We start from the raw sequence: 17555 nt of genomic DNA on the forward strand, positions 1-17555 counted from the left end.
TTACGGATTGTTGACAAGCATGAGCAGTAAAAATCGTTGTAGGTACTACTTAATAAAACTAAGTGAAACTCAGCCGCTGCCCGAGAGGCTATAGAAACGACTGAGGTATTCCTATACTAAACCCCCTACTACTTATAGTCGGAGGTGCTACTCGCTACAGTATAATGACTCCTGGGAGTACAGTTGTGCTCCTAGGAGAACAATGGTTACTCCATGGAGTGGTGGCTATGCTCCATGGAAAACAATGGCTGCTTCGACAGAGACCGGGTTTATCCGGTTTTGTCACTCCCACTCAAGTGCAACCGTAGTCCCATAGCTTTAGAGAATTTCCAGTGTTTTTCATGAGTGAGGGGGTTTAGTGAGAATGTCTGCAACCATATCTCCTGTAGGAACATATCTGATTACTGCCTCTCCCTTTGATACTAAGTCATCTTGGATAAAATGATATTTTCGTTGAGTGTGTTTTGTGCGAGCACGGAACTGTGGATCTCGTGTAAGAATGATAGCTGCTTGATTGTCACAGTGCAATGTTGTAGGTCCATTTTGAGCATGTCCAATTTCTTCAAAAATATCCGAAGCCATGCAAGATGTTGTCCAGCATTGCTCAATCCAATGTACTCTGACTCCGTGGAGGATAAAGTGACCATGCTTTGTCTTTTGCTTGTCCAGGAGATTGCTCCTCGGATGGTGATAAAAACAAACCCTGATGTTGATCGAGACGTGTCTGGGTCTCCAGACCAATCTGCATCTGAATATCCATAGAAATCCATGTCCATGGAGACATCTGTGCCATCATATCATAGTTCCATGTCCCTAGTTGCTTTCAGATATCGGAGGACACATTTTGCAGCTTCCCAGTGATGGCTCCTTGGAGCTGAGCTATGCCTGCTTAGTATTCCAACAACGTAGGCAATGTCTGGGCGGGTTCTGAGCATGGCATACATGAGGGAGCCTACAATTGAGAGGTATGATACTTGATGCCCTTCAATATGCATCTCGTGTTGCACAATATCTTCGCCTGGAGCATTTGCAAGGAGTTTTGAACCATGGGCTATTGGTGTCCATACTGGTTTGCAGTTTTTCATTCCAGTACGCTCCAGGACTGTGTTAATGTATTGGCGTTGCAATAGGGATATTGTTTTGTTTGAACGATCACGTTGGATTTCTATTCCGAGGATGTATTTTGCTTCTCCAAGGTCCTGCATTTTGAATATGGATTCGAGTTTGGCTTTTGTGATATCCATGAATTTTTGGGATGAAGCTCCTAGGAGGAGGTCATCTACATAGACAACAACAAAGCATATTTGTTTGTTGTCCCGGAATACATAGAGACATGTTTCTGCATTTAGTCTTGTGAAACCGAGCTCCTGGAGCTTGCGATCAAAAGTTTTGTTCCATGTACGACCAGCTTGTTTTAACCCGTAGATGGATTTCTTCAATCTCCAGCAGTATCCAGGTTGGATAGGAACACCCCCTGGAGGAAGCATGTACAGTTCTTCTTCAAGTTCTCCATTGAGATAAGCTGTGGATACGTCCATTTGATCAAGTTCTAGGTCGTACTTTGCTGCCAGGGCTAGAATAATTCAGATTGACTCTAAGTTTGCAACCGGAGCAAAAACCTCCTGGTAATCAATCCCCTCCCTTTGAGTAAAACCTCGTGCAACAATCCGGAGTTTGTATCTCTCAATGTTTCTGTTTTGATCAAACTTGATCCGGAACACAGGTTTTGATGTGATGGGTTTTACTCCCTTCGGAAGTAGAACAGGGTCATATACTGCATTAGTATTGAGACTTAGGAGTTCCTCCTCCAAGGCAGACTTCCATAATTCTCCATCCGGACGTGATAAGGCTTCCTTTAGTGTCCTTGGAAGGTCTGTGTTAGATGGACTGGTACTTGCTATTCCAGCAAAGAATGTCTCCTCTGTATCAGATGTTTCTTCATGAACCTCAGGAGTGTTAGGTTTCTCCATGGAGTTGTCATGCTGCTCTTTTTGAGACTGTTCCTCATCTAGAGTCCTTTGATAATCTCGGTTTTTGTCTGCAGGACGGTCTCCTTTTAAACAGTATTCCATATGGGGTCTTTCCATGGAGACCTGATGCTGGGCTGCGTGCTGTGATATATGCAGCTGTTTGCATGGCATCTACCCAAAATGACTTTGGGAGCTTGGAATCATGGAGCATAGTGGTTGCTAATGTAGCCAATGTCTGATTCATGCGTTCTGCAATGCCATTTTGTTCCGGAGTATCTGCAGCTGTAGTTCCTTGGATGACACCATCTCCTCGTGTCAGGCAACAAATACAAAGCTATATAACAAAACACAATGCCTGGTCAAGTCCTTGCTGGAAGGCGGTGAATTAGGGTATGAGGTTGAAGAGTATCGGTATGAGCGCAAATCCAAACTAATATTGAACTAGAGAACAGTACATCGAGTATGTACTTCTTTATATAGTGAACGGCGATGGTCAGACCGAGAAAGGGAAGAACTGAGAAAGTGGTCTGACCTGTCAGCTAACCAATAAGAAAAAAGGAGAAGGTGGTCCGATCTATCATATTTACTAATCGTATGAGAAAATGTATTGGTAAGGGATGTGTGATTGGCTGTATCAGTAAGCCCATGAGAAGGCGCTGACTCACAACCTTCTTTGCTTATCAATATTCCTCTGAAGTATTCCCAGACATAGCACTGGATCGTGGCTATGTCATCTGGATATCTTCTTGAGGGTCTACAACAAGTCTCCTTTGTTGTAGGTACGATAGGACGTGAGTGTGAATAGAGAATAAGAAGAAAAAGGATAAAAGTAATAAAACACCTGCTGTAATCTCTAGTCCAAGGGCAAGAGTAGTGACAGGGATCGAGTCTGCTAACCACGACATGACGGGAATGCGATAAGAAAAATCGATTCCTCACACCTCGGAGTTGATTTTTGAATGCATTGCTAGTATATTTTCCTCCCCCATCGCTCCGGAGGAATTCTGTGTATAGTGGAGTGAAATTTTCTTCTCCCAAATGAGTCCGGAAGAATGTTTGGACATCTTCTTTCCATTGCTTGTATCGTTCCAGTGCTTCACTTTTATGTTTTAGGAAATATATCCATGGAAATTTGGAGAAATCATCTACAATGATAATCCAGTACTGGAAACCCTCCCTGGAAGTTGGTTTGATTGGTCCTCCAACATCTGTGTGCACAATTTGTATGGGGCGCTTGGCTCGGTTTCCTCCAGTGGACTTGAAAGGTAATTTCTTCATCTTTCATAAAGCACAAGGTTCACAAAACTCCGGGGTTCCGGTAAGGGTGTCTATGTCCTGGAGCTGTCTTTTTGTAACCATTCGTTGCAAGTGGTCCATTCCAATGTGTCCCATTCTCCTGTGCAATAAATTTACATCTACTGCGGCAAAAGCTGACTCCGGGTTGATTTCGGGTTTTGCTTGGATGTGATAAAGTCCTCGCTTGTGTAACGCAGTGAGAATAAGTTCCTCCTTTTTCCAAACTTCACAAGCATTTGACCCTGCTGGAAAAAGTGTTGATAACCCCGTTTTGGACAATTTGTGGACAGAGATGAGTGCTAACGTGAAGTTTGGCACAAGTAAGACATTTGACAGTGTAATAATGTGATCCTTTTTGCCAACGGTTGCTTGTAGGATTACTGTTCTAACGCCAATGGCATTTACAGAGGATTCATCCCCAAAACTGATTGTCCTCGGAGGATGCAGAACATGGTATGTTCCTGGCTCAAACCAGGAGCGGTGAGGGACCATGTGGGATGTTGCTCCGGAGTCAATAATAATTGTTGTTTTGGTCTTATTGGGTTCCGACACAAGGTAAGCTTGAATGCATTTAGCAAGGGGCTTGGAAATATGTACATGATCCAATGCAATATGACTCTGTTCCTCCTCGGAGTCAGATCCGGATGATTGCTCTGCTGTATTTTCCTTTCCCTTCTTCCTTTGACCTTTTTCAGCTGACTGAAGTGTTCAACACTCCAAGGTGTTGTGTGATTTGGCTTTGTGGAAGTTACACCATTTCTCCTCGGATTTGAGTGCTGATTTGGAACCTCCAGGGGCCTTCCCTGACTGTCGTGCAACTTCTGCAGTGATCCGGATCTCAACTGCATCAAAGGTAAGTTTATTTTCTTCAATCCTGTTGATTACTAATGACTGAAATATTTGCCATTCAGGAGTGCATGGGAGAGATTGGAGAAGAGCGAAAGCCATAAGTTTGGTATCAACTCCTAGTTTCATTCCGGAGAGGTGTGAATCAATTGTCCGGATTTTCGCAATGTGGTCCTGGATAGGTGATGTCCCATCCCAGGACAATTTGGTGAGTTGCTGGAATGAATAGAAGGCCGAGGCAATGTTGGACGTCTGATGGAGTGAGACAAGTTTATCAAATAACTCCTTGGAGCTGGTGAGGTCTCCAGTCCTCATTAGGAGGGCATCAGAGATGTGGTCCTGGATGATTCCATGTGCTTTCTCATCCTTAAGTATCCAGGTGATTTCAGGACCCTCCGAGGAGGTAGGTTTTCCTGGTGAGGGCTTAAGCTCCTCTCCAGTAACAACCTGGAGAACCTTTTCCCGACGTAGCTTTGAGATGATCCGGAGTTTCCATATCTGAAAATTGTTGGGTCCAGTGAGAACTGGACATGCGGATGTATCACGTGCTGTGGTCATGGTTCCGAGGTTACCGTTTCAAATAAGAATTATTTCCTGCGTAGCTTTTGCGCACCAGTGTAACAACCAAGAGTTAGTTACTCTGGCGCACATAGAAACACACTATAAGGAAGATGGATGGGGAGTGGTTACCCCTTAGGCTGCATTGAGTTTGTTGGTTAACAACAGGAGGACTCGCTGAGGAGTCTCCTGGATCTATTGGGGTATATATACTAATACAGTGTTGTTTGTACATGTGTACTATACAGTTGATAGAGACAGTGGCTGATGATGTCATGGGGCCTAGCCCGCATGGCCAGCTCCGCTGTGTGAGAGAGCTGTGTCTAAAATAAGAAGAAAGGCAACGCGGCGCAAGAAGGAGGAGTTTGGACAAAAGGGGAAGTGCTGCATGGCACCCTGTGTGAAAGCTAAAGTACAAGGTTAAAGCGGAGAATAAAAATAAAGGAAAGGTCCGAAAATTGTGTTTAGGAAATTGAAGCGGAGGAAGGACATTGCATGTGAAAGAAGGGCCACCCATTGGAAACGATGGATCATGCGATAGATGTGGTGGTGGATAAAATCGTTGCAATGATGGTTGAGCTGGTGGGTGAGACATGTGGGATGATGATGGATGATACGGTGTAACTTAGGATGCCAGGCCTTGAAGAGAAGGTTCAGCAAATAGTGGAAAAGAGAGCTCTCAAGCTTACCATCCTCATCGCCTTCCAAAACCTCATATGATTGCTGCGAACCTTGGTCAGAATTATTCAACGACATCATTAAGAGGGCAGTAGTGAAATAGTCTGAAAGTGAGTGATGAGGTTTAGTGTACGTGGAATTCGTTTGAAGGGTAAGTATATTCAACTCGAGGCATGCCTCGAGGCTGCTTGGCTGCATGACTCAAAACAACAAACACATCAATTGGTTAAAGAAGTAAAGTGACATCGGAGGAAGACGAGCAAAGAATAGCATACAGACGTAACATCAATGCGAGATGAAAATAGAAAACCGGCCGACTGACTTGCCCATCAATTCAAAAGGAGTCCGCTTATTTTTCTTCACAGCCAGCTTATTCTGCCAATTCCACACCCTTGACGCTCTCCTCTTCACTGTCACTGTTTTGGTCCTCGTCCTCAAAAGCTGTCATTGAATGAGGAGGAGAATTGGGAGAATCACGGGAATGAGAAACCATCTCATTGGCGCTTTCATTATCAGATGACATTGCATGAGGCGTGACTGATTTAGACCTTGCATCAGATTGTGAAAGGGGTGAAGGGGTTCAAAAACGCCAAAGGGCTAAAGTGGTGTTTTCCTCTGTGTCGGATTCTGTAATCCCGTCTGAGGTGTATTCAGCATTCCCCTCTGTGTCAAATTCCCCAATCTCAGCTGCGGTAAATTCATCAACATTCTCCTTTAAGTCATGTTTGTCGCCATTGCAGAAACCTTCATCAACCAAAGGTTGAAAGCCGAGGGACTCCAAATTCATCAGGTCACCCTCATCCACAACAATTCCCTTCTGGTGCATGTATTCCTCCATGCCCTCTACATCGGAATCTCTTTGAGTGAGAGCCTCTGTGCTGGAATTCAATAGCTCCCTATAAACATTTGCAGTTCTTGAAGATTCTACGACCCCCCATGCATATAATTGCACCTGGCAGCGGAGTTTCTCTTGTCCTGCCCTCTGTGCATGATATGCCTCACACACTGCAGAGTCAGGCATATCTCCTAGTTCAGTTAAATTACACTGTGTAAAGTATTGATCAACACATGGTAGTAAGTTTGAATGGTGGAACAGACCTTGTACTCGTACATCTTGTTCCTAGATAAGTGGTGGCATTCGGGCAAATATGGTGGAGGTGAACAAATGGGTGATGAAAATGATTTGAAGCCATTGGGATACGGGGTATATTGACACCTCTTGCGATCACTGTAGCGCTTCTGGTCATGTTTACCACCGCTTGGTACTACAAGAGAGCTGAAGGAAGGATCAGAGTCAGGTAAGGGAGGGGGAGGTGTCGTGATGCGAATGTGATTGTCTCGAGGTTGAAATTCAAATGGTGCATCGAGAGTTGAAGTTACTGGCATCTCAGGATGATTTGAAAGCTGCTCAGTAGCTCCCATAGTGGTAGAAACTGTGGACATTATGCCAGTTATGATGTTATTGGAAAGAAATGTGATAGTCGGAGTTCAAAAGACTCAGCAGATTTGTATTCTTGAGCTGCATATGCATACCTATTACCCACTGCCTGGACCACTGCAATTTATTTGATGAACTCAATAACCTGCCCTACAGGCCGTTGTAATAACATATTTCAGGACTTGGAAGAGGTTGCAGCGCACCTGAATGATCCATTGCAAAGTTGTGTAAGGTCTCTTGAAGAACTCGAAGATATTCAGCAGCACCGCTTACACCAACAGGACTCTTCATCGTCTGGTCAACAACGTGACTCCTCTTCTGGTCAAAAAAGGGGGGCATTTGAATATCATCCTTTTTCTGGCTACTCGTATGGGATAGGACAAAACCTTTTCGAGCAAATGGACAGCAATGTTTACTCGCATTATCGGCTCAAAAATCACTTCTGGCCTTTCGCTACTAGAGCCAAATGGGAACTTGCAAGGTTCCTGGTCGAAAAGCTGAACCACACGGAGATTGATGAGTTTTTGAAACTTACATGGGTACATAATGTGATTGTTCGTGTATCATGATATTATTTGGCTGATAAGATTGCAGACTCAAAACCCTAGAGCACCGATGTTTCAATCGGCGTATCATCTCTCCAATTTCATGGAATACTTACCGAAAGGGCCAAAATGGCACTCGCAAACTATCAAAATCGAAGGATATCCGACAACAAAGCCAATGAAACTGATATGGCGGGATGGCTTGGAAGTTGTCAACTGCATCTTTGCAAATCCCGTTTTTGCCAATCACATGATGTTAGACCCCAAGAAAATGTATAGGATTTCTGAAGATAGCGAAGAAGAGAGGGAATACAGCAAGTTCATAACCGCTGATTACGCATGGGAACTACAGGGAAGTCTTACATTCACCTTAAATATACGGTCAAACAATCTCAATCTCTATCACAGGATCAGTATCCTCATGGTGCAACAATCCTTGGCGTAATTGGCGGCTCAGACAAGACCATTGTAACGCGAGGCACTGGAAACTTGGAGATGCATCCGACTTTCTTTACACTTGCAAACATAAATTCGGAAGTTCGCATGAAAGCCACCTCTCATGCATGGATGTGTAAGGCTATCATGCCGACGCCAGTCTTCTGTGATGTCCATTCTGAAATCCAAACACTTCTCGAAGCATGGCTATGGCATCGCTGCATGGATATTATCAGCTGCAATTTAAAGCATGCGGCTAAGTACGGCCAGCTAGCTCCTGACCCTCATGGTGTTATACGAGCGACATTCACGCCGCTCGTCGCTTGGACCGCCGACCTACCTGAACAGCAGCTTATTGCATGTACAAGCAAGAGTGCCTCCCCTATTTCCACCGCCACCACAGCCGAGTTTGGTGACACTTATCCTCACACTCCTCGCACATACTCTTGACCTGATACACCAGCTGGATGCAAAGGGCCTTGACCTGTGGGATCTGGCTATATACCTTCCCGCTGCAAAAAAGTTGGGACTATCGGCTGTAAACCAGCCCTTCTGGTACGACTGGCATCTTGCTGATCCTTCAAAATTCCTTGTCCCTGAGCTCCTCCACACTAACCACAAGTTTTTCTTCAATCATCCGCTGGTATGGTGCAAACATGTGGTTGGAAAGGAGGAACTTGATGCTCGTTATATTGACAAAACCGGATAAACCCGGTCTCTGCCGAAGCAGCCAGTGTTCTCCTAGGAGCACAATTGTACTCCTAGGAGTCATTATACTGTAGCGAGTAGCACCTCCAACTATAAGTAGTAGGGGGTTTAGTATAGAAATACCTCAGTCGTTTCTATAGCCTCTCGGGCAGCGGCTGAGTTTCACTTAGTTTTATTATATATGAGCATGCATATCCGCATCGGGTTTTGACACTTTAGCAACGGGGTCTCCTACATGAGACAGATGACGGGTTGCAAACATCGGGACATTCAGAGGACCATTGCCTGTGCAACAGCTGGAGCTGCACCCCCTGGTTTTATCTGTACCATCTGTGCGCTTGTAGATTTCATCTACCAAGCTCAGGCACCGGTTTACACAAAAAAAACCATTCAGGCCATGGTCTCGTCTCTGCAGGAATTCCACTGCAAAAAGCAAGCTGTCCTTGATGCTGGGGGTCACCATGGAACCAAAGGAAACATTCTCAATCATTTTCAAATTCCTAAACTTAAGCTATTTCAGCACTTTGCGTCATCTATCAAGAGCATGGGCTCTCTTTTGCAGTACACCGCCGATGTCACTGAGAGGCTATTGCTCACGCACTGCAAACGGCTGTTTCTTGCCACAAATCACAAGGATTATGGGGAACAAATGGTTTGTGTATGGGGAACAAATGGTTTGTGCACTCAATACGCTCGAAATGAGTCGTTTATTCCACCTCCATTCGGTTCTGCGAGAACATGGGGCCAGTCTGGTAAACTATGTAGTGCAACAGGAAAATGACATCATAACAGAAGTCAGCCCAGAGAACGCCTGGCTACATCATATCTTACCAAGTGAGAAGCCTATGCATGGACCACGTCCTATACGCAATCATTTCCTGAAAGGTATTCTTTCAGATGACTCAACTTGCACATTCCATGTAAATGTTTCAGCTAGCATACCTATCATCTCAGTGGACAATGCTGCACATCAATTTGGCCTCGATGATTTGCGCCCTGCCCTGGCTGATGTAAGATTCCTATACCCTATGCCGAGTTAACGAGTTAACGGAGGTATAAGTTTCAAGAATCAACAAGTAGCGTCAAGCACTGTATTTAGAGGTAATCAACAACTGAGGAAATGTATGTACATGGGTGTTGGTATATATATGTTTCTGAAGGTCAGCCATGAGGCGCTGACTGACGTTGTGCGTCATAGTCTAGGCTTTGTCACGTGGTTGTCACGTGATTGGATATAACTAACTACTTTGTTTACATAATGAGTCATGTGCTTTTGCCACATGATCAGATATATTCAAATAATGAATCAAAAGAAACTAGCGGTTTTTGACTTGGATCGTAACAGCTGATTACTACCACCAGCTAACTTATCACTTGTGAAATGGCCAGCGTCATTCATCCTTGAATAATGCCTTTCCTTTCAATTACTTGGAGGTGTGGTTTCAATTCAAGATGCAGCTGTTTTCGGCTCACCGTGACAATGTTATCATGCCAGCGCAAACAATCCGAGCGCTGCCTCCCGATCCAACTATGCCTTATGGAACTTTGGATACCGTCCTCGCGCAAGACTGGCAACATGACTCGAGTGCTGGTATTAAAGGCAAGCATTTTTATTATTGCATGTTATAATATCTAACATCTTCTTAGGAACTCGCCCGGCACAAGTTCGATTAATATTCAAGATTAAACCGCCCCACGGACAAGCTCTTCCTCTCCTCTGCAGCCACATCTCATCTACACTCAGAGTTTCCAGTACGCTGGGGCAAAAGATGCAACCGGGGTCCATGTTGAAGAACCGAATGTCAATATGTTTCTCGTTAAGAAACATAAGCATGCAGGCACAAATACGAGGGTTGGGGATATTGTTGCGTTGAAGGACATTCTGCATCCCATTGAACTAATTCCGGTGTATGGAGAAAGCATATATTCCCACCTCAATCCTACAAACTCACTTGAGTTACCTGAATTTTCTATGTTAATAACTTTGCGGACAAAGAGATTTATCACACTTTTTTGAGAGAATTTGCGTAGTAGCGGTTAATTTGTATTTAGATCTGTAAACTACATCGCTATCTATTTTTTTGATCAATCAATCAGTCTGTCTAAGATAATCGCCAGTTGCCTAGATTATCTGACGACTTATCGACAAAGGATAATGCCCAGCGCCCACAAAACATCCATATGTGGATACCTAGAATTGATTGACCAATCAGAGAGTGTTCCGAGACCTTACATACAGTTGCGTTATCACTTATTCCTCAGCGCAGTTTTTCTGTTTTGCAGATGCAGATGACGGTACGGTATGGGGCCCCCCTTGGAGGTGCGAGATGGCGCCAACGAAGGCATCAATGAGTCCTCCCAAGTCTATGCGTATGCATACTGGCGTCTCATGTAGTGGCGTGTGGCATGTGCGCGTGGGGAGAAAAGTTGTAGAGTAGAACGCATGCCAAGTGCAGCGTACGATGCAGCAGAGCTTGGACGCAAAGTCTGCAGTCTGCAGTACGGGTGTGAAGTGAGAAGCTGCAAGAACGTATGACTGGGGGGGATTTCACACGTGAGTTATATCTCATTGCATCCATGAGACTCGTATTCAACAGCGGTTGAAAAAATACAACTTCAAGTGTCATCATCCTGTTCCGAGTCCAACTGTACAACCACATAAAATAATAAAATAACATATATTGTCAGTCAGCAGGTTCCCTCGTCGGTTGACATCAAATGCGGGTCGGTGAAAGCTTCTGCCACTATACATACCATACCTCAGTGCACCCTTCCAGGAAACAGTCAACATCCACACTAGATGCCATGATCACAAATATACGCAACTATAAATAAACATGGGTAACAACGAGCGGGAAAAGGGAGGGCTGTGATGATACTGATACACAGAGCAGTCAAGCGCTGAAATGAAAAAGGGTGAAAAGAGCAAAGATGTGGAAAACTGTAAGAGGGGAAGGAACGTGATTGGACCAAGGGGGGACAAAATGGAAAGCTGTGAATGGAAGAACGTGTATACTGATTGTGAGCCCAACACGTCAAACGCCCATCGCCAAACGTCGGAACCACCCCCTGACACCCTCCCTTCCCGGTTCCACAGCTCAGCCCTCAGCCTTCAATCACGGGTTGCGATTGCGTTTAGACGATCTGTCACCATTGGATTTGGTGGGAATTCAAGGGTGTGGGGGAGGCAGTGTGCGCGTGTCGAGTACGGAAACTTGGTGTAAGACCGAGCGTTGCGGTGTGGATGCCAAGGAGGGGGATCGCAAGTGACAAATACGAAACATCTCCGCACACCTTCACACGTGTGCTCCTATCAGTATGATCCCCTATGCCCTGAGAGCCTCCATCTATCCCCACTCCTTGAAATTCAAAAGGTGGGGAGAGTGATTGAGTGTGGATGATGCCCCACCTCGCATTTTTTTTCTCCCTGACCGCTCATTCACGCCGCAACCTTGCACCGCTTCTTCAGCTGCTCCGCCTCCTCGCTGCTGCTGGCAGCAGACCCGACAAGGCCACCACTATGACGCATGCCTAGCCTCGAGCGGGAACGCATCCTGGGGTGGGCCCTGCGCGGCGGGGACTTGACGTTCTTGGAGTGGGAGTGTGCGCCTTTGTGATTATCTGCATTTGCATCGACAGTGGGTTTCTTGGCCGGCCTCTTTGAGGATGGACGCGCGCGGGAGCGGGGGGCGGTGCGGGCTCGGGAGGGGGAGGTGCGATTGACATTGACGTCCATGGTGCTTTGGTCTGTATCGCTCACTGCCCCCTTCCTCGCACCCGCACCTGTCTTTCCACTGGGCGTATCCTGGACCTTCGACCTCAACGTCTGTTTTCGGATAGGCTTCGATTTTGAGGTAGGCGCGGGGTTGGAGGGAGAGGGCTTGTGGAGGGTGGTGCTGAGGGTGCGTTTGGGAGGTCTGCCGCGCGTGCTGGGGACACTTTTGGACATCGATTTGACACTCTCCACGTCTGTGTCTGCCCCTGCCTCTCCACGTCCGTGTCCGCGTGTGTCCGACCCCCCTCGTTGTTCCCTCTCCACAATCTCCTCAACCCCGCTATTCTCCGGGCCCTCAGTCCCCTCCTCCTCTTCGCTTGCCGTATGACATTCGTGCAAGTTTGACACCTTGCGAGAGGCCCGTTTGCGTGTGGAGGGTTTGGTGGTGGGGAAGTGGGAGCGGATGCCGTGGCAGTTAAGTTTGAGGCAGGAGACGAGCTTGTCGTGGTGGATGGTAGAGTCTACACGGAAGCGTGCACGTTTTGGGTCTGTCTGCAGGACGATATCAATAGTAGTTAGTTGTGTAATAAAAGAGAGAAAACAGGGGCTCACGGTGTGTTTGCCCTCGTAACACCAGCCATCTGGGGGGCCCATATTGCCATTGCCCTCGACGGTCTTGCCGCAACACGCCCAGAGGGTCTCGTACTCTGCACTGATCTCGCCCCGCTTCCTACCTGCACCTCGCCCGCCCCATCCTAGATGCTCAACCTCTGCGCTGTCATCGTCGTGGGGGACGAGGCAGCTGGTGATCGGTTGTATTTGATGTTCGAAAAAGTCCGGAATGGCCGGCTTGGGCTTTTGGAGACGGAGGGAGTCGCAGGAGCCGACGGTGGGGAGGGTGTGGGGGGAGAAGGGGTGGAGGGACGACGATGGGGAAGAGGGAGAGGAGGAGGGGGAGGGAGGGAGGTGGGAGAGGATGTAGGGGTGGAGGATCTTGGGGGGGATGGAGCGATGTCATGCACCAAAGTTGATTGGTAGCATGGACAGGTGTCAATAACGAAGCAAATATTCAAAAAGACTCGCCTTTGCGCCACACAGGCACAGTGCCACATGGAATAGTAATTAATATTGCCCTTTTCGAACTTGTGGCTGATCAGCACCACCTCTATTAGGCAATCCAGTCACGCTCACCTTTGCTTTTCCATCCGGTACTTTCCGCGTTTCGGCATTTTGGCAAATTTTCGCGTCGCCACTGGCTACACATTGCATTGCGCCCTCGCTTTTGTCGTTTCCCTTACTCCCCTTCCTTTGCCTAGCCCCACCATGGGCCCCTTCCTCTCCTTTTTATTCTCACCTGACGGTCGTTTCTGGGTCCCCATTCTAATCCACTTGTTTGTCACCTCCACCCTCCTCCTCCTCATTTTATTTGCACCCCCACCATTTCTGATGTCACCACTTCCTATCCGCTTCCGTCGCCAATCCGTTGACTACCATGTGCCACTGCTGATATCAGCAAAGCCCCGGCGGCCGGTCCAAATAGGGCAACAGGTCCATCTTCATGACGTCAATCTGCCATCATATACTATCAAAACATCGGTCACTCGTCTTGCCTGGTTGGAGCGTGGGTGGGTAGTTTTTGAGCTGGAGAAGGTTCATCCCCTTGCGTCGCCCATGTTCATCGCTGTCCCATTCACTTGGGTACACTTATCTTTTGTCCATCGTCTTCGCTACAGCTACACCTACCACATGCCGCCTGGGACTCACTTGTTCCAAATTGGAACTACTCCCCTCCCTCCCTCGTTTGACCAGGTGGTCCAACACAACCAGTCCATTGGTAAGGCCATGGAACCGTCGGATTTGGACTAGGTGGTGGACCGGTGGCTCCAGTTTCTTTTTTTTCAGCAGAACATTCATTTGCAGTGCAATTATTTTTGATTTTTGAATCATTTTTATGGACACATATATTTTTAGAATGCCTGACTGACAATAAAGGAACTGTGTTGATACTGATAGTGTTTTGCCTTGCCCTTTTTTTACTGCATCTTCCCATGACATCATGATTTTCCTGCTCTCTTTTTGCTATTGGACTTTACTTTATGGCTATACAAACCTGTGACATTACTCACAGCACTCATTGTTCTATCCCTTTCTTTTCCTTTTTTTGACAATCTTATCCTGTACTACCTACGCAGGATTCGTCAGTGTACATTCCTTCCTTCATGTTCTTTCTCATTCTTTTTGCACAGCTATACTGTGCATAGCCTACATTTCTTTTACTATATAAACCCCTGTATTTTACCTTGTAAAAAAAAAAACAGAACAAGAAATCCAATCCAGACTTCTTCTCTACTCTCAAGTTCACTGCTCTGCTACTTGTGATCCAGTGTGGTCACAACACTTCCCACTTTTACCACTGTCAACTGCTGTCATCGTCACTTCCCACTTTTGAAGTCATTGTCATCCCTTTCGATTAGAGTCCTTCTGAGCACTACAGTTTGTGCATCAGGAGCCTGCTATCACTGGGAACCTCATCATATTGTCGTTCTCAAACCTACCTTGTGCTACGATTAGCAAGGTAGTGCTCGTCTATACTCGTCACAAAGCCCCTATCCTTCTATAAATTCAACTATCCCTCCTCCTCAAAACCCACACTCATACACCTCTGGGTTTTACTTTGAAGGATCTTTATACGTACCACCCCACGAACAACCAGACCACTCCACTGTTCTAGGAGGCAAAGCCCATAAACAAGTTCCGTGGAATCTGGGAGGATTGTGTGTTAGTTTGTTTTGTGTGTGGTTTTTCTAACTGCAGTTCTCATCATCGACAGCGGATGAGGTTGCGGAGGGCTGAGAGGTCTGCGTCTGTGTGTGGAGGGGAAGGAGGGGCGGGGGAGAGCATGTGTTGGGGGTTGGGTGCTGAGGCCGAGTGTGTGGAGGGAGAGGGAGTGCAGAGTTGGATGGGGGAGGGAGAGTTGTGTTGCTGGGATGGCTTGCGTGAAAAGAGACCAAAGACCATTGTGAGCTGAGTGGAAGTGAAAGGGAGGGTGGTGAGTAGATAAGTGACAGGGATCGGTGGCCACGTGCCCACTCAGGAACACCACTCATTCACTGCGGCGATGGCACTCAACGACATGGACTCAGAGTCTCTACAACACGTACGTCATTCGCTGTAGCTGATACGTCACTGACTCTCCCCCAGCTGCTCTCTGACACTCGCACCAGCCCGCCACTCACGCTCGGCCCCGTCTCGCTCAAAGCTGGCCATGTGGTCGAGATCCAAGGCCCGTCCTCGTCTGGAAAGAGCCACGTGCTCTACCACATCCTCGCCCTCTCCCTCCTCTCCTCCACCGACGCAGCCGTCGTCTACGACACAGACCACGCCTTCAGCATCCCCCGCCTCCGCTCTGTCCTCCTCGCCCGTTTACATCTCCAACCTCGTGTGGATGCCTGTCTGAAGAGGGTCCACGTGTTCAGACCCTCGTCCTCCCTCCACCTCGCAGCCTCCATCCGCGCTCTGCCCTCCTACCACGCCCGCTCCATCCCACACACCCGCATCGCACTCCTCATCCTCGACTCCCTCAGCCCCTTCTACTGGTCAGACAGGTTCACAGCGGAGGAACACCGCGCCGTCCCTCTCACCGTCGAATCAAGCACTGACACTGCTACGGCGCGCGTGAATAGGACACTGCACACCGTCCCTCTACACGCCGTCCTCGCCTCCCTCCAGCGTCTGCGCGCCTCCCATCGTCCCCTTATACTCTATACTAACTGGGCTCTCAACCCTCTCCCTGACGCCTCTCTTGATACCATGGCCTACAAACAGCACCTCCACTTTCTCTCTCCCCACTTATCCTCGCTCCTCCCTCTCACTTATCACTTCACTCTCCCCCTCGCGCCCTTCAACCCCCGCGCACACCCGCAGCTCGTCCCTATCACAGCAGATTCAGGCGAAGAGCCACCAACGGATGGCACGCGCGTGCTGTGTCTCCTCAGGACGCCCGGCCATCCCGACGTCATCAACAGGTTCACCTTTCGAATCACCCACAACGACGTCATCTTCTAGTCCTACCCGTTCCCCTCCTTGCCAACGTTCACCGTGTACACCCTCGACGTCTACCTTCCCTCCGTCTGGCATGCATTCGCTTCTATCAAATGTAATGTCTAATGTGCCAATTAGCAGAGCAGAGCAAGTTGGCGTCTCCAACTATGCCTCTGGCATTTTTAAACTCGTCATGTTAACTTCGACGTCTATGGTATGCGTAGCCGTGATATAATCCCTGCCTTTTGCTTATCCCGGTGGCTGAGTACAGAGTCCATATCTATTTGTCTGCCTACTGACCCATATTAGCCCAAAATCCACGTCCTTCATGTCTCACAAAACTTAATCCCTCTTCTATCTTTGGGTTCCATACCTCGCCTTTTTCTTCTTGCCATCCGCGGGGCCTGTTACCGGACGGGTACGTCCAGCTTCGAAACTTGCCGTCCGAGTCATCAGATATCAGTTCCACGTCTCCCCAGCTCGTCTAACCCACTTTCCAAGTTGCCCTTACCTCAATCGCGTCCTTCCCCTCTGCGCACCTGGACTCTGGGATTCTGTATGTTGTCATACTTTTGCGAGTTTGAGAAAGAACGAGGCGTGTGCACATCTCCGAGTTATCACCTGAATCTGGACGTTCTTGGATGCCTACTGGGCGTTTTATGCTAAGGTGTGACCGTGCAGATACACCTCTTTCCTCAATCGGGTGCCTCGGGTGCCTTTTATCGAGACGACTAGTGCACCTTTTCATTTCGTTCGTTCATGCATTCATTCATTCATTCGTTCGGTTGAGTGTATTGATGATGATAAGGCGGTTGATTCTGGTACGGTTGGTGGTGATGCGTTCTGGTCACCTGATCGACGATTGGCGATTGACGATTTTTATGGCGGTTAGTGGGCTGGAGGTGACGACCCGCCTTTGCTTTCTTCCTCTTCCTCTTCTTCTTCTTCTTCTTCTTTCTGGGTTTGCAGGTAAGCTAAGCTAATAATTGGGGATGGGCTTTCGAGGAGGAATTGGAATGGAACTTCGATTCTGATGCGTGATGCGTGAAGGCTCAAAGCAAAGTGGGTGTTTGGGTTGTAGGTGCAGGTGAGCGTTCTCGTTGGTTAGATGGGTTCTCCTTCAAGGTCGAGGCCTTGAGGGGAGGAGGGAAACACAGAGACCGAGGGCCTGAAGCTGAAGAAGCCAACACGAACAAGGTCCACGAACGAAGGGGCGGTCGCTGCGTATCTTGACATGATCTGATTTTTCGATACTTGGGACGGGTGTGTGTGTGTGTATGTGAGAGAGAGAGAGAGATGCCTTGCTTTTTTTATTTTGTCTGCGG

General features: G+C 47.5%; 7 protein-coding genes across 7 annotated transcripts; 4 read left to right on the forward strand and 3 right to left on the reverse strand.

Moving 5' to 3' along the window:
- Positions 1 to 2395: 2395 nt before the first annotated feature.
- SERLADRAFT_399359 (uncharacterized protein) lies at positions 2396 to 2911 on the reverse strand (the record flags this gene model as incomplete). Its single annotated transcript, XM_007322390.1, has 1 exon — positions 2396 to 2911. A coding segment is annotated over one exon (151 nt), but the record flags the coding sequence as incomplete, so codon positions are not given.
- A 2807-nt stretch (positions 2912 to 5718) lies between these two features.
- On the reverse strand, positions 5719 to 6791 carry SERLADRAFT_441827 (uncharacterized protein; the record flags this gene model as incomplete). The annotated part of the gene is made up of 3 exons (XM_007322391.1): positions 5719 to 5885; positions 5937 to 6393; positions 6447 to 6791. The coding sequence occupies 3 exons, from the start codon at positions 6789 to 6791 to the stop codon at positions 5719 to 5721; spliced, it is 969 nt and encodes a 322-aa protein (XP_007322453.1).
- An 879-nt stretch (positions 6792 to 7670) lies between these two features.
- SERLADRAFT_441828 (uncharacterized protein) lies at positions 7671 to 8216 on the forward strand (the record flags this gene model as incomplete). Its single annotated transcript, XM_007322392.1, has 1 exon — positions 7671 to 8216. The coding sequence occupies one exon, from the start codon at positions 7671 to 7673 to the stop codon at positions 8214 to 8216; it is 546 nt and encodes a 181-aa protein (XP_007322454.1).
- Positions 8217 to 8871: 655 nt separating this feature from the next.
- SERLADRAFT_441829 (uncharacterized protein) lies at positions 8872 to 9514 on the forward strand (the record flags this gene model as incomplete). The annotated part of the gene is made up of 2 exons (XM_007322393.1): positions 8872 to 9226; positions 9267 to 9514. The coding sequence occupies 2 exons, from the start codon at positions 8872 to 8874 to the stop codon at positions 9512 to 9514; spliced, it is 603 nt and encodes a 200-aa protein (XP_007322455.1).
- A 412-nt stretch (positions 9515 to 9926) lies between these two features.
- SERLADRAFT_441830 (uncharacterized protein) lies at positions 9927 to 11698 on the forward strand (the record flags this gene model as incomplete). The annotated part of the gene is made up of 3 exons (XM_007322394.1): positions 9927 to 10065; positions 10122 to 10226; positions 11364 to 11698. The coding sequence occupies 3 exons, from the start codon at positions 9927 to 9929 to the stop codon at positions 11696 to 11698; spliced, it is 579 nt and encodes a 192-aa protein (XP_007322456.1).
- A 215-nt stretch (positions 11699 to 11913) lies between these two features.
- SERLADRAFT_441831 (uncharacterized protein) lies at positions 11914 to 13458 on the reverse strand (the record flags this gene model as incomplete). Its single annotated transcript, XM_007322395.1, has 3 exons — positions 11914 to 12741; positions 12802 to 13182; positions 13381 to 13458. 3 exons carry the CDS (start codon positions 13456 to 13458, stop codon positions 11914 to 11916), a joined length of 1287 nt encoding a protein of 428 aa, XP_007322457.1.
- Positions 13459 to 15307: 1849 nt separating this feature from the next.
- Positions 15308 to 16831, forward strand: SERLADRAFT_417726 (uncharacterized protein; the record flags this gene model as incomplete). Its single annotated transcript, XM_007322396.1, has 3 exons — positions 15308 to 15346; positions 15391 to 16444; positions 16502 to 16831. 2 exons carry the CDS (start codon positions 15308 to 15310, stop codon positions 16252 to 16254), a joined length of 903 nt encoding a protein of 300 aa, XP_007322458.1.
- Positions 16832 to 17555: the final 724 nt, after the last annotated feature.

The sequence above is a fragment of the Serpula lacrymans genome (genome assembly GCF_000218685.1).
Source record: "Serpula lacrymans var. lacrymans S7.9 unplaced genomic scaffold SERLAscaffold_13, whole genome shotgun sequence".
NCBI lineage: Eukaryota > Fungi > Basidiomycota > Agaricomycetes > Boletales > Serpulaceae > Serpula > Serpula lacrymans.